At 54.9% G+C, this 16,673-nt stretch overlaps 1 protein-coding gene across 2 annotated transcripts; it reads left to right on the top strand.

Annotated features, from left to right (window-relative positions):
- The first annotated feature begins 2,016 nt into the window (after window positions 1-2,016).
- Window positions 2,017-15,568, top strand: LIMD2 (LIM domain containing 2). Of its 2 annotated transcripts, none has more exons than XM_075036274.1 (5): window positions 2,017-2,238; window positions 11,066-11,202; window positions 13,809-13,853; window positions 14,117-14,256; window positions 14,789-15,568. In XM_075036274.1, the coding sequence occupies exons 2-5, from the start codon at window positions 11,161-11,163 to the stop codon at window positions 14,946-14,948; spliced, it is 387 nt and encodes a 128-aa protein (XP_074892375.1). In that variant the 5' UTR covers window positions 2,017-2,238; window positions 11,066-11,160; the 3' UTR covers window positions 14,949-15,568. The 2 variants fall into 2 exon arrangements, with proteins under 2 accessions (XP_074892375.1, XP_074892376.1); XM_075036275.1 differs by lacking the exon at window positions 2,017-2,238 and adding an exon at window positions 8,800-8,930.
- The last annotated feature ends 1,105 nt before the right edge of the window (window positions 15,569-16,673 follow it).

Raw genomic sequence — 16,673 nt, 5'->3', positions numbered from 1 at the left:
CCCTGGCACGGGTTGTGCGGCCCCGCCATGGCAGGGCCTGAGTGTGTGCACGAGGGCGTGAACACGCGTGTGCGTGCGTGTCCCTGTGCGTGCACACGTGTGTGCGCGTGTCTGTGTGCGTGCGCACGCTTGTGTGCGCATAGATGCGCGGGCACGGGGGTGTTTGTGCGCACACGTGTGAGCGTGCTAGCCTGGTTTTGCGTGGGTATGGGTGTGCAGGCATGTGTGGGTGTGCATACGTGTGCCTGTGCACACGTGTGCCTGTGCATGTATGGGGGGGAACACCTGCAGCTTTTCTGGCAGCAGGCAGAGGGGCTGCAAGAAGGACTTTGCTGCCGGGGCTGGGGGGGGAGCTCCCGTGGGACGTGGGCTCCGGCCGCAGGTCTGCACCCACCCTACATCCCCCACGGGTGGGTGCCAGGATGAGCTCCCAGCCCTCTCCTCCTCTAGACCCCGTCCCTGCGGGGCGATGCTGTGGGGAGGGGAGGCAGACCAAGCCTGAAGATGGGATCCATTTGCCCAGTGCATTTATGCCCAGAGCCCAGGACTTGTTCGCTGGAGGCTTCCCACACGCCTGCCCTCGTTTCGGGGCAGCCGTGGTGATGCCTTGGATGCTCTTCTGCTCTTCCCCATGTCCAGATGGCTTTTGAAGCCCTGCCAGTCTCCTGTTGCGTGATATGTATGACCATCCCCGTCGCTGGGTCTGGATCTGCTTGGCAACAGCTAATTTTACTATCGAGTCAAATTCCTCTTTTATTTGCTCTCGGTGGCAGCAAGCCTTTTCATCACAGATGCTATTTGGGCAATGCAGAGTGACAGAGGTGGTAAATCATATCACCGCTGTCTCCTTGTCCAGTAAACACCGCCATAAATTCCTTAATTGTTTGGTTGGGGTTTTTTTGTATATGGGGAATTACAGACAAACTCTGCAGACAAAGATCACCTGCCTTTGCCGCTGGCCTCAGACTTGGGGCCATCTCCAGCCAGCATTTCGCTCTTTCCAGCAGCACCATGCTGCATTGAGGAGCCCAAACGAGAATATATGTTCCTGCTTCACCACTATCAAAGCTCTTCCCACCACTCCATCTCATATTTTGCGTCCATTTATCCCCCACTGGAGGGTTTGGGAGGTTAAGGCGAAGTCCTCAGAGCCACAGGGTCCCTCTGCTTTTCTGCCAGCTCATGGCCATCGCAGCTTCCTTGGCTGGTCTCAAAACACCTCCGAGTTCCCTTCAGGTTTTAACTATTAATATTTAACCTATTTTTTCCTAACATTTTGCCCTGTTCCTAGGGAAATCCCAGCCTTCCAAACTTCAGCCACCCGGTCCCAAACCCCAGGGACAGTTCGGGTGAAGCTGCCTTTATCACCCTGGCAGTGATTTTGCTCGCCCCCTGAGAACCTGCCCTGGGAGATCTGTGGACCACCTTACGCAGCACCACTCCCATGCACGGCTCATCAACTTTCTGTGGAGTAAAACCTGGATTTCTGAAATCATGATGGCTCAGTTTTGCCCCCCTGGCGGGGGTTTAGGAGCTGGGGGCATTGGGATCCCCCTTTCCTGCCGCTGCCTGATAAGATCCTTCCTCTGCAAACAGTTTGCTGAGGCTGGGGGTGGGGGCGAGTTTGGCTTTTGCAGACCCTGGTGGGACAGATCCTCAGGGATGCTTGCAGGAAACCTTACACGAGTGGGTTAGTGCCATGCTGAGAGAGCCTGAGGCCGCGTCCAAAGTCTTGAGCAAAGCCCATCTGCACATGCAGAACATGGGGGGAGAGGCTGGGCAAAAGCTAATTATGCTGGAGGGGTAATTGCACGCACGCTGCCGGCGGGGAGGAAAGAGGAGGCAAGGTTCTCCGGGTCGGCCGTGTTGGCAGCGGGGTCGGGGAGGCTGCGGGGGTCTGGGGGCTGCTGGGGAGAGGGAGCCCGGGGAAGAGAGGGGTTGGGGAAGGTTTGGGGTTAGAGGTTGGCTTCACACAAAGGAGCAAGCGGCTGGAAGACGGTACGACGCCGAGAGCCAATCACCGTGGCAGCCCAGCGATAAAAGGGCTCGCGAGGCGGCCGTGGGAGCTCGCAGGAAACGACTCCGGCTCCCACAGCCCCGGCCTCTGCAGCGGGGAGAAAGGGAGCGAGAACACCCTTGCCATCGGGGACGGCTGGACAGACCCACCGTTGGACAGACCCACCCTAATCGGGGTGAAACCCTCCTGCTCGGCATCGCCGTGAGGAGCCCAGGCATATGGTGAGCCTTCCGCTCGTGGAGAACAACAGGGCTGGGAGGCAGCGGGCGGCTCGGCGGGAGACAATGATGGTCCCCGAGATGCAGGGAGCGAGGGGGTTCATCCACCCCGGGGATTGCTGCCCATTGCGGATCTGCTCTGTGGTGGGAGAGCTGAGGGAGAAAGCAAGACCGAGCGGCGGGGAGGGAGAAGAGAGGCAGGGACCCGGGGAGAAAGGGATGGAGAGGAGGGAGGAATGCAAAGACAGGGAGAACCCCGGGGAAGCAGCACCGCTGGCCAGGAGCCACCCAGCAAATGGGGGGTTCATCCCCCCCAACCTGCGCAGCCCCCCGGGACGAGGTCCCACCCAGATACCCCGGGAACTTTTTTTTGCTTTGGGAGGAGGCTCGGCCGAGGCGGTCGTGGGAAGCAGATTCGGGTGGGGGGGGAAACACAAGGGGGTCTGTTCTGAGCCCTGGGTGGCCTCGCCGGGGTCAGGCAAGGGCAAGGAGATGCTGTCTGAGCTCCAGGAGCCTGTTGGGGAGCGATGCTGCTGAAGCCGGGGGGGGGCGAGCACCCCGTGCCCAGCATGAGCTTGGGGGGTCGAGGGGCTTGAACCCAGCAGATGATGGGGACAAGAGTGAGCGGTGGCCTGTGTTTGCCGGATCCGCTGCAGTGGGCATCTTGGGGTGCGGGGTTTCAGGGCTCGCGCTGCCCGTTTGGGCTGTAATTCCCCTCTTTGTTGTGTGCTGCAGTACATGCCGGAGGGGGGCTGGACAGATCCATTTTATTAAGCTGATCAGAAAGAGGAGAGATGGAAGAAAACCTGTTAGATCCTGACTCCCTTATCCCCCTTCATTAATGCCTGCTAATTCTCAGTGGTGTGTCTCCTACCGCCTCATCCAGCCTGGCTTTAAACCTTTGCAGCGACAGGTCTTTCATCACTTCCCTGGGGAGGCTGTTGCATGACTGTGAGATTTAATAACAACACAAATACCCCGAGCTCTGACATAACCCTTAACAGCCAGGGAACTCCTAGGGCTTCACAAAGGAGAGCAGCTCTGTTTTCAGTGGGGAAGGGGGGAAAGGAACTGAAAAAAATGAAATTATTCGTCCACTGTCACCCCAAAATTAGCAGCAGAGCTGGGAATCAAGCTCGGGTCTCCCAAGTCCCAGTCCGGTGCTGTAATTACCATATTTTGAGCCAGTCTGATCTTTCTAATCCTCTGGGATCACTTGAGACCAGCTAGGCTACCTTGTAGGTCATATTTTTGATTGATTTTCTGCTGATTTTTTTTCATGAGGTGGGCATTAGTTTTGAAAGAACATGATAATTCAGTAGCCTGGATCATGCCTTGGAAAATGGGCTTTGTCCACCAAAGACTTCGTGTGAGGGCTCTCGCAGGGAAGACATCTGGTGCCCCAGCTGAGCTGTTGTGTATTTAAAGCCAGGAGTAGCACATCTGCAGCATTATTAATGTAGATCACAAAATAATTGCAGGGCAACCGATCAAGCCTAGTCTGAAACAGCTCCAGCATTAATATCCTTTTTAAATGGGAGCCCTGCAAGAAGCAAATGCCCAGTTAAGAAGTGAGGGTCTGTCAGAACCAGCCTCTTGGGCTTTGCAAAGTGACTGGATGCATCTTCTTTTTCATACAGCTTAAAACTAGGTTCCTGACCTTTTTTGGTCAACAAAAATCTCACGAGACATCTCATTAGGGAGGGGAGTTCCTCTTCTGGTTTCCTTCAGCGAGGCAGTCCTGTGAGCCTACAACTACCCCCTCCAGTCCTACATGGCGATGGAGTTTTTCTTTTCCTTTTTGCCCATCCTCAGCTTTTGCATGGTTGTTGTCCATTGTCAGACAGCTGCCATCTTCCCCCAGAGGTGTTGGCCTTTCACTTTCCAGTTAAGTCATTTTTATCTGCCATCTGGGGGTGTTGCAGAGCTTACCTAGCTGTTAGCAGAAGCTCTGGGATGGAAAAACATTAAATCTGGGTGAAGGGATTATTGCAATCAATATTAAGCACACTTTAGACATATTTCTCACTCCTCTGGTGTGCCCATAGCCCTCTCCATATGGCCAGCTCAAGGGTTTTCAGACACACGGAGTCTCAGCAACCTCTGATGTGCCTCTCCAGGGCTTGCTTTTCCCAGCACACTCGTTGCTCCGCTGAAATCCCGTGGCCTTGCAGAGCACCAGATCCTATACTGGGCTGTATGGCATCTTGGGTCCTCAAAGGGAGGATGGAGGTGAAGGCTGAAAATGGACGGGGCAGCTCAATAAGAATGATCTTTTGAGAGATTTAATCTATGAATATGATCTTGGCTTTTTTTTTTTTTGACACAATCTGCATTTGGACAGCAAACGCAGGAGGACACAGCAGCCCGCGCAGGGGTGGTGCGGAGGCAGGGATCACGGAAAGTGGTTGTGCTGTGTTTTGGGGTGCCTGGAACAGAACTCCTGCTCTTGCTGTGTCTGCAGATGGTGAAACAGCAGAAGCTCTCAGGAGCGACTCTCTCAGAGCTTGGGAGATGGGCTAATCCATGTAGGAAATGCCAGTCCAAAGTCTGGGTTTTTTTATAGGTGATATTCCACAAGAGGAGATTAGCCAACATAACATTTACAGGTTATGTTTGGGGAAAGAGGAAGTTAAGGCAATTATAGGTCCATTAATCGGAGTACAATAAAAGGTGATTTTCTGGAATAGGTTTTGGAAGACTCATCAAAGACATGGTATTGGGAAGGAGGATAAAATGCAGTGTGGTTTTACCACATATCATGTCAAGTTGGCTCAGTATCTTCCTTAGGTATGATAACTGACTTCTGAAACAACAGAGGCTCATGGATCTAAGGAAAGCACTTGATACAGTGCCCCAAGGAAATTATTATTTTCGGTGGAGACAGGAAAGAGGATAGGTAAGAGACAGTAAAATGGAAGGACGCTTGGATCCTTCCACAAGGAGAGATCTAGGGACTGAACTTGTTAACAGTCCCTTTAAAAGTCAGGAGATCTGCCCATGGTGAGAAAAAACAGATCAGCAAACAGGAAGGTGAGACTGGAGTTCTAGAAATGGCTAAAGGAGAGTTGTGCCAGAGCAGGCACTTGGGGAGTCGCAACATGAAGTTGCTGTAGCCTGGAGGGACCTCGGCAAGTGGAAGGCACTGAAGAAGAAAGAGCATCTAGGATTTCTGGCAGAGGTGACAGAGGAAGAGCACATCAGGCCAGATGTTTTCAGGGGTGGCAGAGAAGTATTTGTACCGGAATACGAAGATCTGAGATCTCCTTCAGTGTGGTGCATTCAGGCCAGCAAATCTACTTGCAGCGGGCCACCAAGGTGGCTGTAGGAACAGAGAACCCACCTTATGAGAACAAATTAAAAGGCATTGCCTTCTCCTGCTAAAAAAAAGACTGATAAGGAATGTGATTACTCTTTATGAATCTCTCTGAGAGGCAAATATTATGGTGGGAGAAGAACTAGGAACATAATGCCAGTATAATGGTAAATGGATCTACATTTATGTGGGAAACCAGAAGGTGAGGTTTCCAGGTGGAACATGGTTTATGGAAGAGACTACGGAAAAAATGAAAAGGGGAGGGAAGGAGCATGAACTGCTATTTGCCTATTGTGCTTGTTTGCTCTACGTTTATTTTGCACTCAATTAGTACCACGCTGCAGAGCTTCCAAGTCTTTCTCCCAGTGAAGCAGTTTTGCCTAATGTCCAACCTGAACCTTCAAACCTGCAATTTTTGGCCATTGCCGCTTTCTCTGTCATCTGGCACTACTGAGGATTTGTCTCTGCCTGGAAAAGAGGCTCTTCTCATCCTCCCAGCAGGCTTTCTGCTGCATTTGTCTGCTCTATCTGAGCTCCTAGCAAGATAAGAGATCCCAGGGAGCAGAGACTCCCTTCAGACCATGACTTTTAATGGATGCCATTAAACATGGCCGCGGTCCCAGGAATGGGCTGCTCCGTGCTTCAGTTTCCACTTGTGGAAAACGGATGAATCCCAGCAGCATCCTCCTGCCCTGTCTGCCTCTTCACTGGGAGGCAGGGGCTGGGGACCAGCGCGGTCCCCCTTGGCCCTGGTCCTTCCAGGGCTGTGCACCTCCTCAGGGGAGGCAAGCCGAGGCAGGGACAAAGGTGGGAGACCAGAGCGGGTGGGCAGGGGCTTCCCTCAGGCTCCCTCCTCGCTTCTGCGGGTCCTCCATTGTTGCCCTGACAAAGGCAGCCCTGTTCCTCCCCACAACTATTCCTTGTCAGCATCCTTCAGCATTTCGGCTGCAGATTTCCTGCCCACTGGCAGCCTTTCAAGAGGCAGCCCGGGCGCGGAACGTGGACGGAAAGCGGATTAGTGGGGCAGGCTGGTGGAAGGTAGCTCCATGCCGTGGGGTGCAGGCAGGGACGGGTCCGTGTGGTGGGGCTTCTCTCCAGAAACCTGATGAACAGGGTAGTGGTGTCCGCAGAAGTGGCCCGGCTGCTCCTCCCTGGAGTCCTTCACCCTGCATCAGGGACCTGCCCTGGGTCCCAAATACTGGTGAGGTCAAGTGGTTGGCTCCAAGCCACAGAAGGAGCCAAGATCTGAAGCTGAATTAAGGTCTTCCATGGCTAAAGCTGGAACCGTGACCACTGGGCTCGCTCCATCATCCCCCCAAAACTGCATCTCGTCTCTTTCCACGCTTGAGAAGCTGAAGCAGCACCGGGGACGCCGTGGCCCCTTCTCTGGTGATGCTGTGCCCATTTCTGGTGCTGGCCTCTTTGACGCCAATTCCGCACCACGCTTTGTTTCGTGGTGTGGATTGGCCATGAGGCTCAAGGCTGCTGAAACAGGGGCCAGTGGGATGGGTGATTCCCAGGCTCGGGAGACAGGCTCTTCCAGCTCCTCTTCATCTCCATCCCACGCAGTCCTGCTGAGAGAGCCCATGGAGCTGGAGGGTCAGCGGCCGTCCCGTGTGTGTAGGCTGCACTAATCCTGCACATGATGTCGGGGACATGAGTCCCCGCAGCAATCGGCTTAGCCCACAGTTTCCCTGGGGAGAGGCCTGACAGCCTCTCCGAGGTGTTGAGCCCCTGCCCGTGCCTTTCTGCGCTGCTGGGGATACTCCGCGTCCTCCGGGGATGGAGGAGGAAAGGACTTGGATCCCCCCCCCCGCCGTGCTTTGCCTTTGGGAAAGCCTCTTGCAATGGTACAGCGATCCCAGCAGTAAACATACACTTCACAGGGCTGCTAATGGGAACCATATGGCAGAAAGGGGCCTCTCGCCCTCCGCAGTCACGCTGCTTTCCTGTGCCGGAAACCCATCGGCTTTCGGAGAGGCCATTAGCCAGCGCCGGGCTGGGGGCCCGCTGGGAGCAGGCTGGCTCGGCAGCGAGGGCAGCCCGGGTGGCCCCGCCGGTGAGGGGAAGGGGGAAAAGGGGAGAAAGGCTCCCTGCACCCGTCCTGATGCTTCAGAGGCACGTCCTCGTCAGAGGGTTTGGGGAATTTCCTTGAGGGACCACCCCAGATGCTTCATCTCCCTACGTCTGCCCCCAGGGCAGGAAGGTGAGAGGGGAACGGGAGAGGCTGCTAGGCAAAAGCTCTGCGACCAAGGAGCTTCTGGGATGAACGTTGCCTTCCTTACCCCAAAACGCTCCCTGTTCGGTGCTAAAAGACAGAGCCGCAGCACCTCTCTAGCTGCTCTCACGCGGCAGCAGGCACACGTCCCCTGCGGATGCCAGACAAGCTCCAAACCCAAGGTCCTGAGTCGAATACTAACTTGCTGCGATCACCAAAAAACCACCCAGAACAGGACCGGCAGCTGCCGGTGATGACCTGGGCAGGCAGAGCTGGCAGCTCGGGCACTAAGTGCATCCCGCTGGCTGTGGTGCCACGTCTCTGGAGCACACCAGGATCCACCTCCCTCTGTGTCTGCCATGCCGTGGCCACCAGTGGTGCCATCAAAAGCTGCTCTGTCTCCCTGGGTAGACGGCACAAGCCCTGATCCCTTGGAGAAAGTTTTTTTTTTGTCCACACCAGCCATCAGATGCTCCCAGGAGAGGCAGGAAGAACGGAGGCTGTAAGGCAAAGGGGTTCTCACCTTGTCCTGGGCCAAATCCCTGAAACTGCTGGCTGCATGACCAGGAGAGGACAATCCTCTGCCCTGCTTTTTCTGGACTGCATAGATGGCTAAGAGCCTCAGGGAACAGAGGTTTGGAGAAGTCAGATCTAGCAGTTACAGTGCTCAGTCTCCACTGTGGAGACTTGGACTTGACTTTCTTGCTTTGTCACGGATGCCCTCTGCACTCCTCAGAAAATCAGCAAGCCCCCCCTGCTGCACACTGGAGGGTTGCCCTAGCAATTGGGAAGGCTTCATAACATCAGTGTGGCAGCATGTCCTTCAGCAAAGCCTGTGCCACCGGCGTTCCTCTGCTCACGGAGGCTTGTGTTGACTGCCTTGGGCTCAAATCCCATCCTGTGCAGACTAATGCCTCCTTGGAAGACTGATGACAGCAGCTGAGAGCCTCCTAGAAACCCTCCTGTCGTTTCTAACTTGTTCTGTTTCCTTTATCACTTCAGCACACCCTTCCCCTTTGAGATTTCTACTTTTGCTTCCTGTCCTTTGGCAGGAAGGATGTTTAGCAACTCGTACTCACATGCCCGTAGGGCAGCTACACCGCGGGGACCTCGCGTTTGAAACGAAGGCTGGGAGAGTGTGGGCACGGGGCTGCGAGCAGGGTATGTGCACGGACGGGCAGAGGGATGGAGGCAGAGGGGTGTTAAGAGGAAAAAGACCTGGAGGATGGGGCTGGTTGAAGAACATCAAGCCATGGAGTAGGATAAATGGGATGGCATTGAAGGGAACAGGGTTTGGGGGCAAGAGAAGCAAAGGAACAAATGGTAGGTGGAAAGAGCCAGGGAGCGTGTGCTTACGGGAAAGGGCAAGAGGGGGAGGATGGAGAGACTGAACCGAGGGAAAAAAGGTGGCTGGGGTAGGAGAAGAAGATGAGCTGTGAGGGAAGAGGAAGGGAAGCTGGGGCTGGAGAAATGTTTGTGGCAAAGGCAGGGGAGAAGGTGAAAGGCAGGTGAAAAGGGGGAGGGTTGTGCATCCGCATTATAAGTATGCGTGGGGTAGGGACGCCAGGTTTTCTGGGTTCCTCAGGTTCCCCGCGGGGTCTGTGCTGGGCTGTAGGCACCATACAGACCCCGTAGACATGAGACGGAAGGTCCTGTCTCAGGGAACAGGGGGAGCAGAGAGGGGCTGTGGGCTTGGGCCATGAGCCCCTGCCGCAGGGGCTGCTCCTCGGCCAGCTCTGCCTCGACCCTCAGCGCACGGCAGGTACGGCAGCACCCGCCTGCACGCTGCCGTCCGCCCCGCTCGGCGAGCAGGAAATAACAAGCAAACCACAGAGGAGACGGGAAATGATTTAGGTAAAATAGGAGCCGTATTCTCAGATGAGGCTGTGAAATGTTTACGACGAGGGCTGTCCAGCCCCCCAGGGCTGCGAGGGGGAGCCCGGCTCACCCATCGCTGCTCGGGACCTGGAGCAAAACTCTCTCAACTCCGAAAGCAGCCGCTAACTTTGGGTGCTTTGCTACGCACAACGCAAGCCTGGTATCAGCTGCTGGGTGTTGGGACTTTTTAGGCAGCCAAAGAACCCCCCCCAAACCCGGGGCATGTTTGCAAATGTCACTGTGAGATTGGTATTGGGGTGATATCCCCTGCCCCAAGCCCTCCACCCCGGCATGCCTTCTGCCTTGGGGCTTTCTCAGGGTCTACCCTAGCCCTTGGGCACCAGGAAAGTTTTTGGGGTGACAATATGAGGACGAAAGGTTTCAGTAGGAGAGAAAAGCAGCCCCAGACAGGAGTGGGAGGGGTGTGCTGGTTTGCCAGCCCCCAGCACATCCCCATCATTGCAGAGCTGCACAGCCACCCCTTCACCCTCCTATTCCCTGCTCGGCTCCTCCCTCGGCATCATTTGCTCAACCCCACATCTCTCTCTTGCATATTCAAAACAGGGCTCAGCAAGCCTGATCTTTTATGGGTGTTTTGAAGGTAAGGTGCAATGGGGAAAAACCCCTGAGGATCTGTCAATGCCTTTTTTTTTTTTTTAATGTTTTTAAAATTTTTTTACCAAAAGGGGTGATTTGCAATGCTGGTGGTTTTTTTTCTGTGCTGCATTAAAACTGGTCTGAGACCTGTCAAACTCACCCTCCTAGGCACTCAGCACATCACACAGAAGTCACAGATTACAGGTCTCAGCCTAAAGGCGACGTGGGCTCCCCAGAGAAGACAAAATCCCCATCACTCGCTCTGCTGAGCTGTGATCCACTCTGTTCAGCAAGGCTTTTCTGGGCTAAAATTAGACTAAAATCACAGTCCTTGCTCCAGCAACACAAGTTCTTCAGCGGCTATATTAGTGAAACACGCTGGTTTCGCTGCCTCGGCAGGACAGCGGCTCTGGCTGGGAGTTGTAGCCTTGCTGCTAACGGCTTGGCCATTGCCTTCCACGCGTGGGTTTGGAGCAGAAGCCATCACATCACTTTCTGCTCGCATTTCCAGCAGCCCTCTCCCATCCTAGCCCAATATCTTTGTATGGGACTAGAGGACTAAAGCTCAGTGCCCCAGGTCACCTGCCAGCTTCCTAAAACTGAGCAGTATTCCAGACCTGCATCTCCTGTCTGCCAGTCCAGTCTGGTGTGCCTAAATCTCTCGGATCCCTCGAGAAAGCCCTAGACCAAAGAGGCTGTGCTGACCCCACGGAGGAAGCTTTGAGCATGCTGCTGTCACGCACCAGCTCCTGCAGAGCTGTGCAGCTGCTGGGTTTGGGGTGATGAAACTAGCCACGCTCCTGTTGACATTTCCTTTCCAGGTGTTGCAAGAGGTCTGTCTTAGACGCCTCCCCGGGGAACATCGGCCCACCAACTTCAAGCTCAGGATTAAACAGACGGAGGAGGGGAAGGAACCATGTTCCAGGCCACAGGACCCGCCAGCCCACCCCCAACTCATGTACGTAACATCCCCTGTGGTTTGTATGGGAATTTCAGACTGGGTTTTGGTTCTCAGGGATGGAGAGTGTGTACAGAAGCTGTATTCTGGACTGACATTTTAGGGTGATCAAAGGCACGGTCACTGCTACTTAGACAACAAAACCGGGGACAGGAATGTTCCAGCAGAAGGTGCTGTTTGCTGAGCACATTGCAGTGCCAGCATCCAGGCTCTGGTCCGTACCGAGCTGCTCACCCTGCTCTTGTCTCGAGTTGCTGTCTGTTTGTTTGTGTTTCCATGGCTTTCTGTGATCACAATTGAGAGTATGCGAGCTGCTTAGGATTGGAGTGATTGGAGATGGAAAAACATAAAGGCTCAAGAACATCTCCTGCTGGGACAGGATATGGCCCTTCCCCGAGGGAGGATATATCAGATATGAAATAGATAGTGTGCCTGATCGGAGCCAGAAGGCTGCCGAGAAGTGACGAGCAACGGTGGATTGCCTGTAGCCTTGGGAACGGATGTATTCCAGCTCCAAAGAAGCAGCGTTTTCCTTAGCTCTGGTCAGCTGAGCCTGGAAACAGTGTATTAAAACCTAACCCCCAGGAGAGCACCTGCGGTTGTTTTACCAGTGCCGAGGGATGCAACTGGTTTTACACAGCCTGAGTCTCCTCGCTGCCCATGTCCCTCTGTTGACTTTGGCTTACTCGCCCAGCCTTGTGGGAGCGAAAGGAAAATCACGTCCCTGACCTCAGTCAATGAGAGCAGCTGGGAAACGTCTGAAGAGGCAGCTCAGCAAAGTGAGAGTTTCCTGTGCGTCTCTTAGACAAACTGTTTCCAAAAATATAAAGGAGAAACGATGCGGGAGCGCAAAGCAGGAGGAATGGGGATGGAAGATGAGCGTAGGGGAAGAGACAAGGGGCAGTGCTGGCCAAGCAGAGCCAAACCAGCAGCAAGAGGAAGGACAAGGAGGCAGCGGGGTGATGCTCTGGGGTCACACTGCCCCAGCTTTGGGAACGAACAGCGCAGAGGGCGAGCCAGTCTCTCGTAAAGCAGTCCTGGCTGGTCCACACTTGCTAAAAGTATGTTTACCCCTTTGATCCTGACCGTTTGAAAGAAGAAGGGGGCATTTTCATCAGTGCGAAGGCAGGCTAAAATACTTTGCAGGTGGCTGACGGGGACTCAGTTGGCGCCTGTGCAAACAGCCAGCTTGGGGACGGTGCAGGACCGTGGGGCAAGCGAGGGGGAGGAGATGACTTGTTGCAGCTGCAGATGCGAAAGCGTACAGAGACCCCGCTCCGAGATCCTGGGGGCAGAGGTACGGGTACCTCAGCCTTTGGATCTCTCAGCCCTGTTGCTCCTCCCGCAGCCGCAGGGTCCGAGTAAAATCTGCCCCCGCCAAGCTGCAGAACGCCGTGGAGCGTGTCTTCAGCTCTGACCGTGCCCCATTGCCCCTCCTGCCCTCCAGACACACACACAGAGCCTGTGGGGGACTCGAGGAGGATTTTCGATCTTGCCTACAGCGCAGGCGTTTCCTGCGTGACGGGCTGGTAACGGGGCGAGCAGAGGAGCTCAGAAACAAAACATCCGCTGAGGGCGAACCAGCACAACATGCTCCATGGGAGCAAGGGGCACCCCAGTTATGCTCTGGGGCAACTGGCAGCCTACTGCCCTCCAACTACAGGCCCTGTGCACCTCCAGCAAGAGAAGGGTTAATTATCACTCTCCAGTCCCGTAAACGTTGGGTAGAAGGAGCAGGAGCAGCATCTCGCATCAAAGCGGAGCTGCTGTCGGTAGATGCATAAGGAAAGGTGACAGCAGGAGTTTTGCCAGAGGTTTGTGCTGCAGCAGCTCTACAAAGCTCTTTCTCCCCCTCTCTCCGCCTGCCACAGGCCCAAAACTGCCCCCCCAGGGATGTGGAAGCAGGGCTCCTCTGCTTTGCTGCTGCTATTCCTGAGAGGTTAGTGCCAGCCCTCCGTGGGCTGAGACACGCACGGCGGTTGCACTGGGTAGCCAAGGACAGTAATCGATGCCTGAAAATGGTGAGAGCTACTCATCCGTGGCTGCTGGGACCAAGGGAGGGTTGTCACCCTGGGGTTGTGCTCTGCAATGCCTATGTTGTGACATCTCCTGGATCTGTGCTTGGGTCCTGCCACCACAAAAGGTCAGCTATACCTTGGCCACCGAAGAAATAAAGCCATGACATTCTCCTATGTCCAAGACAGTGGCCTCAGTGAGCAGTGCTGGATGAGAGCTAGCTGCTCTTCCCCCATGGCTCCAGGCAAGTCCCACAGCCTCCTGGTGCCTAGTTCCCTCTCTGCAATATGTAAACAGTTTTTCCTCTTTTTCTATTTTCCTCTCTTCTGTCTCCTCTCTTTGGGAAAAGCACCACAGTGCTGGAAGGAACACACAGGAGGACTGGATGGAGGTCATGGCCTCTGGGCAAGCGAGCTCAGAGACGGTCACCGTGTGCCTGTGACAGCCAGGCAGAGGCTGCTGGCGTGCCCCAAGGTCCTGCAGCTCAGCTGCCCCTACCAATCCTCCGCTGCTCCTCCTTAAGCGCAACTCAGCACCAGGTTTGTCAGTCCGGGCTCTCATTTTGATTTCGCTTCTCTTTCTCTTCTTAGGAGGCAAAGAACAACTCAGGAGGCAGCACAGTGCAGCGCTCCAAGGTACCTGCCATTTTACCACATCCTACTGATTCACGGCAAGGGGGGCAGGACCGAAAGCCTGAGGTCCAAGCACCAATCCAGCCCAGCAGCAGTTGGAGCAGTACAAGGAGGGTGAGGGGTGATGGGGCTGCCTCATGCCAACCGATGCTCCAGCAAATGGCAGCATGGATGTTTGTTAGGGAAGAGGGCTGTGGTGGGAGCCAGGCACAGGTTATCCCAAACCTCTTCCTCATCCTCTCTCCCTTTGGTCTCCCCTTGCCCAGTCCTTCAGCCTGAAGGCACAAGTGAAGGAGATGTGCACTGCCTGCCAGAAAACCGTCTATCCCATGGAACGGCTGGTGGCGGATAAATTCGTCTTCCACAACGCCTGCTTCTGCTGCAAGCACTGCCACACCAAGCTCAGGTGAGCCGGGCCAGGAGGCTGCTGCGGAGCTTGCTGACAGTGAGGTGGACGGGTGTCACTGCGGCTCTGCCCAGCCTGGGTGGGGGATGCCCTTCTGTGCACCCACCCATCACAGCCCTTCTTGCTGGGTAGCTAAAGACCCCCAGCCCATTCGTCACAGCAAAAAAAGAAAGGGCTTATCTGCCCACCTGGTCCCAAGTCTCAGCTAAATCCTATGTGGTATGGAAGAGGAGTTTTTCCCCCGCCTTGAGAGCAGCCCCAAGGTAACATGGAGCTGAGCCAGAGCTTCCTCCTAGATGACCCAGAGCCAAGGCTGAGCTGCCCTGCAGGACCCCCCCCCTCTTTACAGACCCCTCAGCAGCCCCTAACATCCTGAGCTGGCCAAAGGCAGCAGTTGGACCTTCCTAAGGGTCCCCCTCCTGCAATTGCCCTCCTCCTCCCTCCCCTATCCTGGTGCCCCCAAGCTTCCCACGCTCCCCCCCAACCTGCGGCCGAGTCCCCGTGCCCAGCTAACCCTGCTCTCCTTCCCCAGCCTGGGCAGCTACGCCGCACTCCACGGGGAATTCTACTGCAAGCCCCACTTCCAGCAGCTCTTCAAGAGTAAAGGCAACTACGACGAGGGCTTTGGGCGCAAGCAGCACAAGGAGCTGTGGGTGCACAAGGAGGTGGAGAGCGGGACCAAGTCGGCGTGAGTGGCACCAGCCCACCCTTCCCTGGAGCCCAGCAGAGACGGCACGGAGCGGTGCTGAGCCGGGGGCTAACTGAGCTGATGTAAAGCAAAGGGGACCCAAGGGCCTGTGGGCAGAAAGGGAAGGGAGGCAGCCCAGTCCTCTTTGGACGATGTTTAGAGGGGTCCTACAGGCCATAAGGACAGGGCGGAGGTGACCGGGGTATAGCCCCCAGACCTGAAGCCCTCTCTCTGCCGGCCCTTCTTACTGATGAGGTCAGACCAGAAAGACTTGCCCCCATGGGAACCCCAGCCCCGGTCATACGTTTCAGGCCTGCCACCATGGAAAAGGAGATGATCTGGATCTTATAACCCAGCCTATAAGTCACAGCAGAGCTCCCAGCTCCTGCCACACCAGTCCTGCCTTGCTGGGACTCTGAATAAAGAGGGTCCTTGGTTTACATCAGCTCAGTTCAGCTGGGATTGTTCAGCCTTAAGGATGTTGCCCTATGACTGTTTAACAGTGTTTGTCTTTTTTATATTTGCCTTTGATTGGTACGTTCTGCGCTGGAGCCTGGCATGGCAGCTTCATGCGTGACACTGCGCCATGCGCTCTTTTATTTTTGTAATACAAGGTTTCCGAGCCTTCGCTGTCTTGTCCTGTGTTCCCAGGGCTCTGGGGAGGTGGGGGTAGCAGTCAGGTCTGCCTTTTACTGCCCAGTTACTGTGGAAAGAGCTTCTGCCCATGCAGGATTAAGAAAGTATTCCTGGATACATGTGTGTAATGTTTCGACTGAGGCAGACCGGTCCTTTGGGGACTGAACCCAGGATTTCAAATCGCACACCAGCATTACTCCTGTGAGCTACGCACCCCAGCTGTAACCGCACGCCAGCTTCCACGTGGAGCCCAGACCACTCTCAAAGGGAATTCACTGTCCTATGAATTAGATCCACCCCTTTGCCCTGCATACATTTTGTGGCTTACTCGCTTCCCCCTCCGTATCAATAAACATTATGTCCTGCCTCCGCAAGCAGATGCCGGCTCAATTCACTGCAGTCGGCGCAATGGGCAGGATCGGCATCAGAGCTGGGCTCACTGGTGCAATACAAGGTCTGGTTTGGATCAACCCCCATCTGCTGAGCTGTGATGTTTGGACAGCATAGTCCATACAAATGAATGAGCCCAACAAGACCTGGCAGGCTGGAGAGCCTAATGCAGTGAAACCAGGTGAGTCTCTTTAATTATTATTTACCTCCTTCCTCCACACACGATTTGTAAGACTAGGTTGAAAGGGTAAGCATTCAGGAACCCCACGTCTTTCAAATGTTACGGGAAATAGGCTTTTCAGAGCCCACATGGCACAGAAACTAGCAGAGCCCACACATCAGAGCAACAGTCTTTGAGACGAACAAGAGCCCCTATTCCATCACTGACTGATAACATCAGCTCCCGCTGAGCATGTCCTGTCTGAGAGAATCCAGACACAGCCATGCAAACAGGAGCTAAGGATTGAAGAGGGGGAAAAAGATGAGTATGGGTAGTCCATAGGAGTCCCAGGAAGAACAGATAGTACATACAGAGATGTGTTTTTCACCCAGGTCGCTGTGGTCCTCCTCCCTCAAAACAAGTCCTTCGGGGCTCTGGGTGTGCACCAACAGCCAGGCATCTCCTCCACAGCTCTCCTTCCCTGGCAAAGCGGGCTGCAGTCACACCTGATCTCGGGGAAAATACATGTCGGATGACCCCAGG

Source organism: Buteo buteo, chromosome 9, assembly GCF_964188355.1.
Source record: "Buteo buteo chromosome 9, bButBut1.hap1.1, whole genome shotgun sequence".
NCBI lineage: Eukaryota > Metazoa > Chordata > Aves > Accipitriformes > Accipitridae > Buteo > Buteo buteo.
This window is presented reverse-complemented; position numbering and strand designations above follow the sequence as displayed.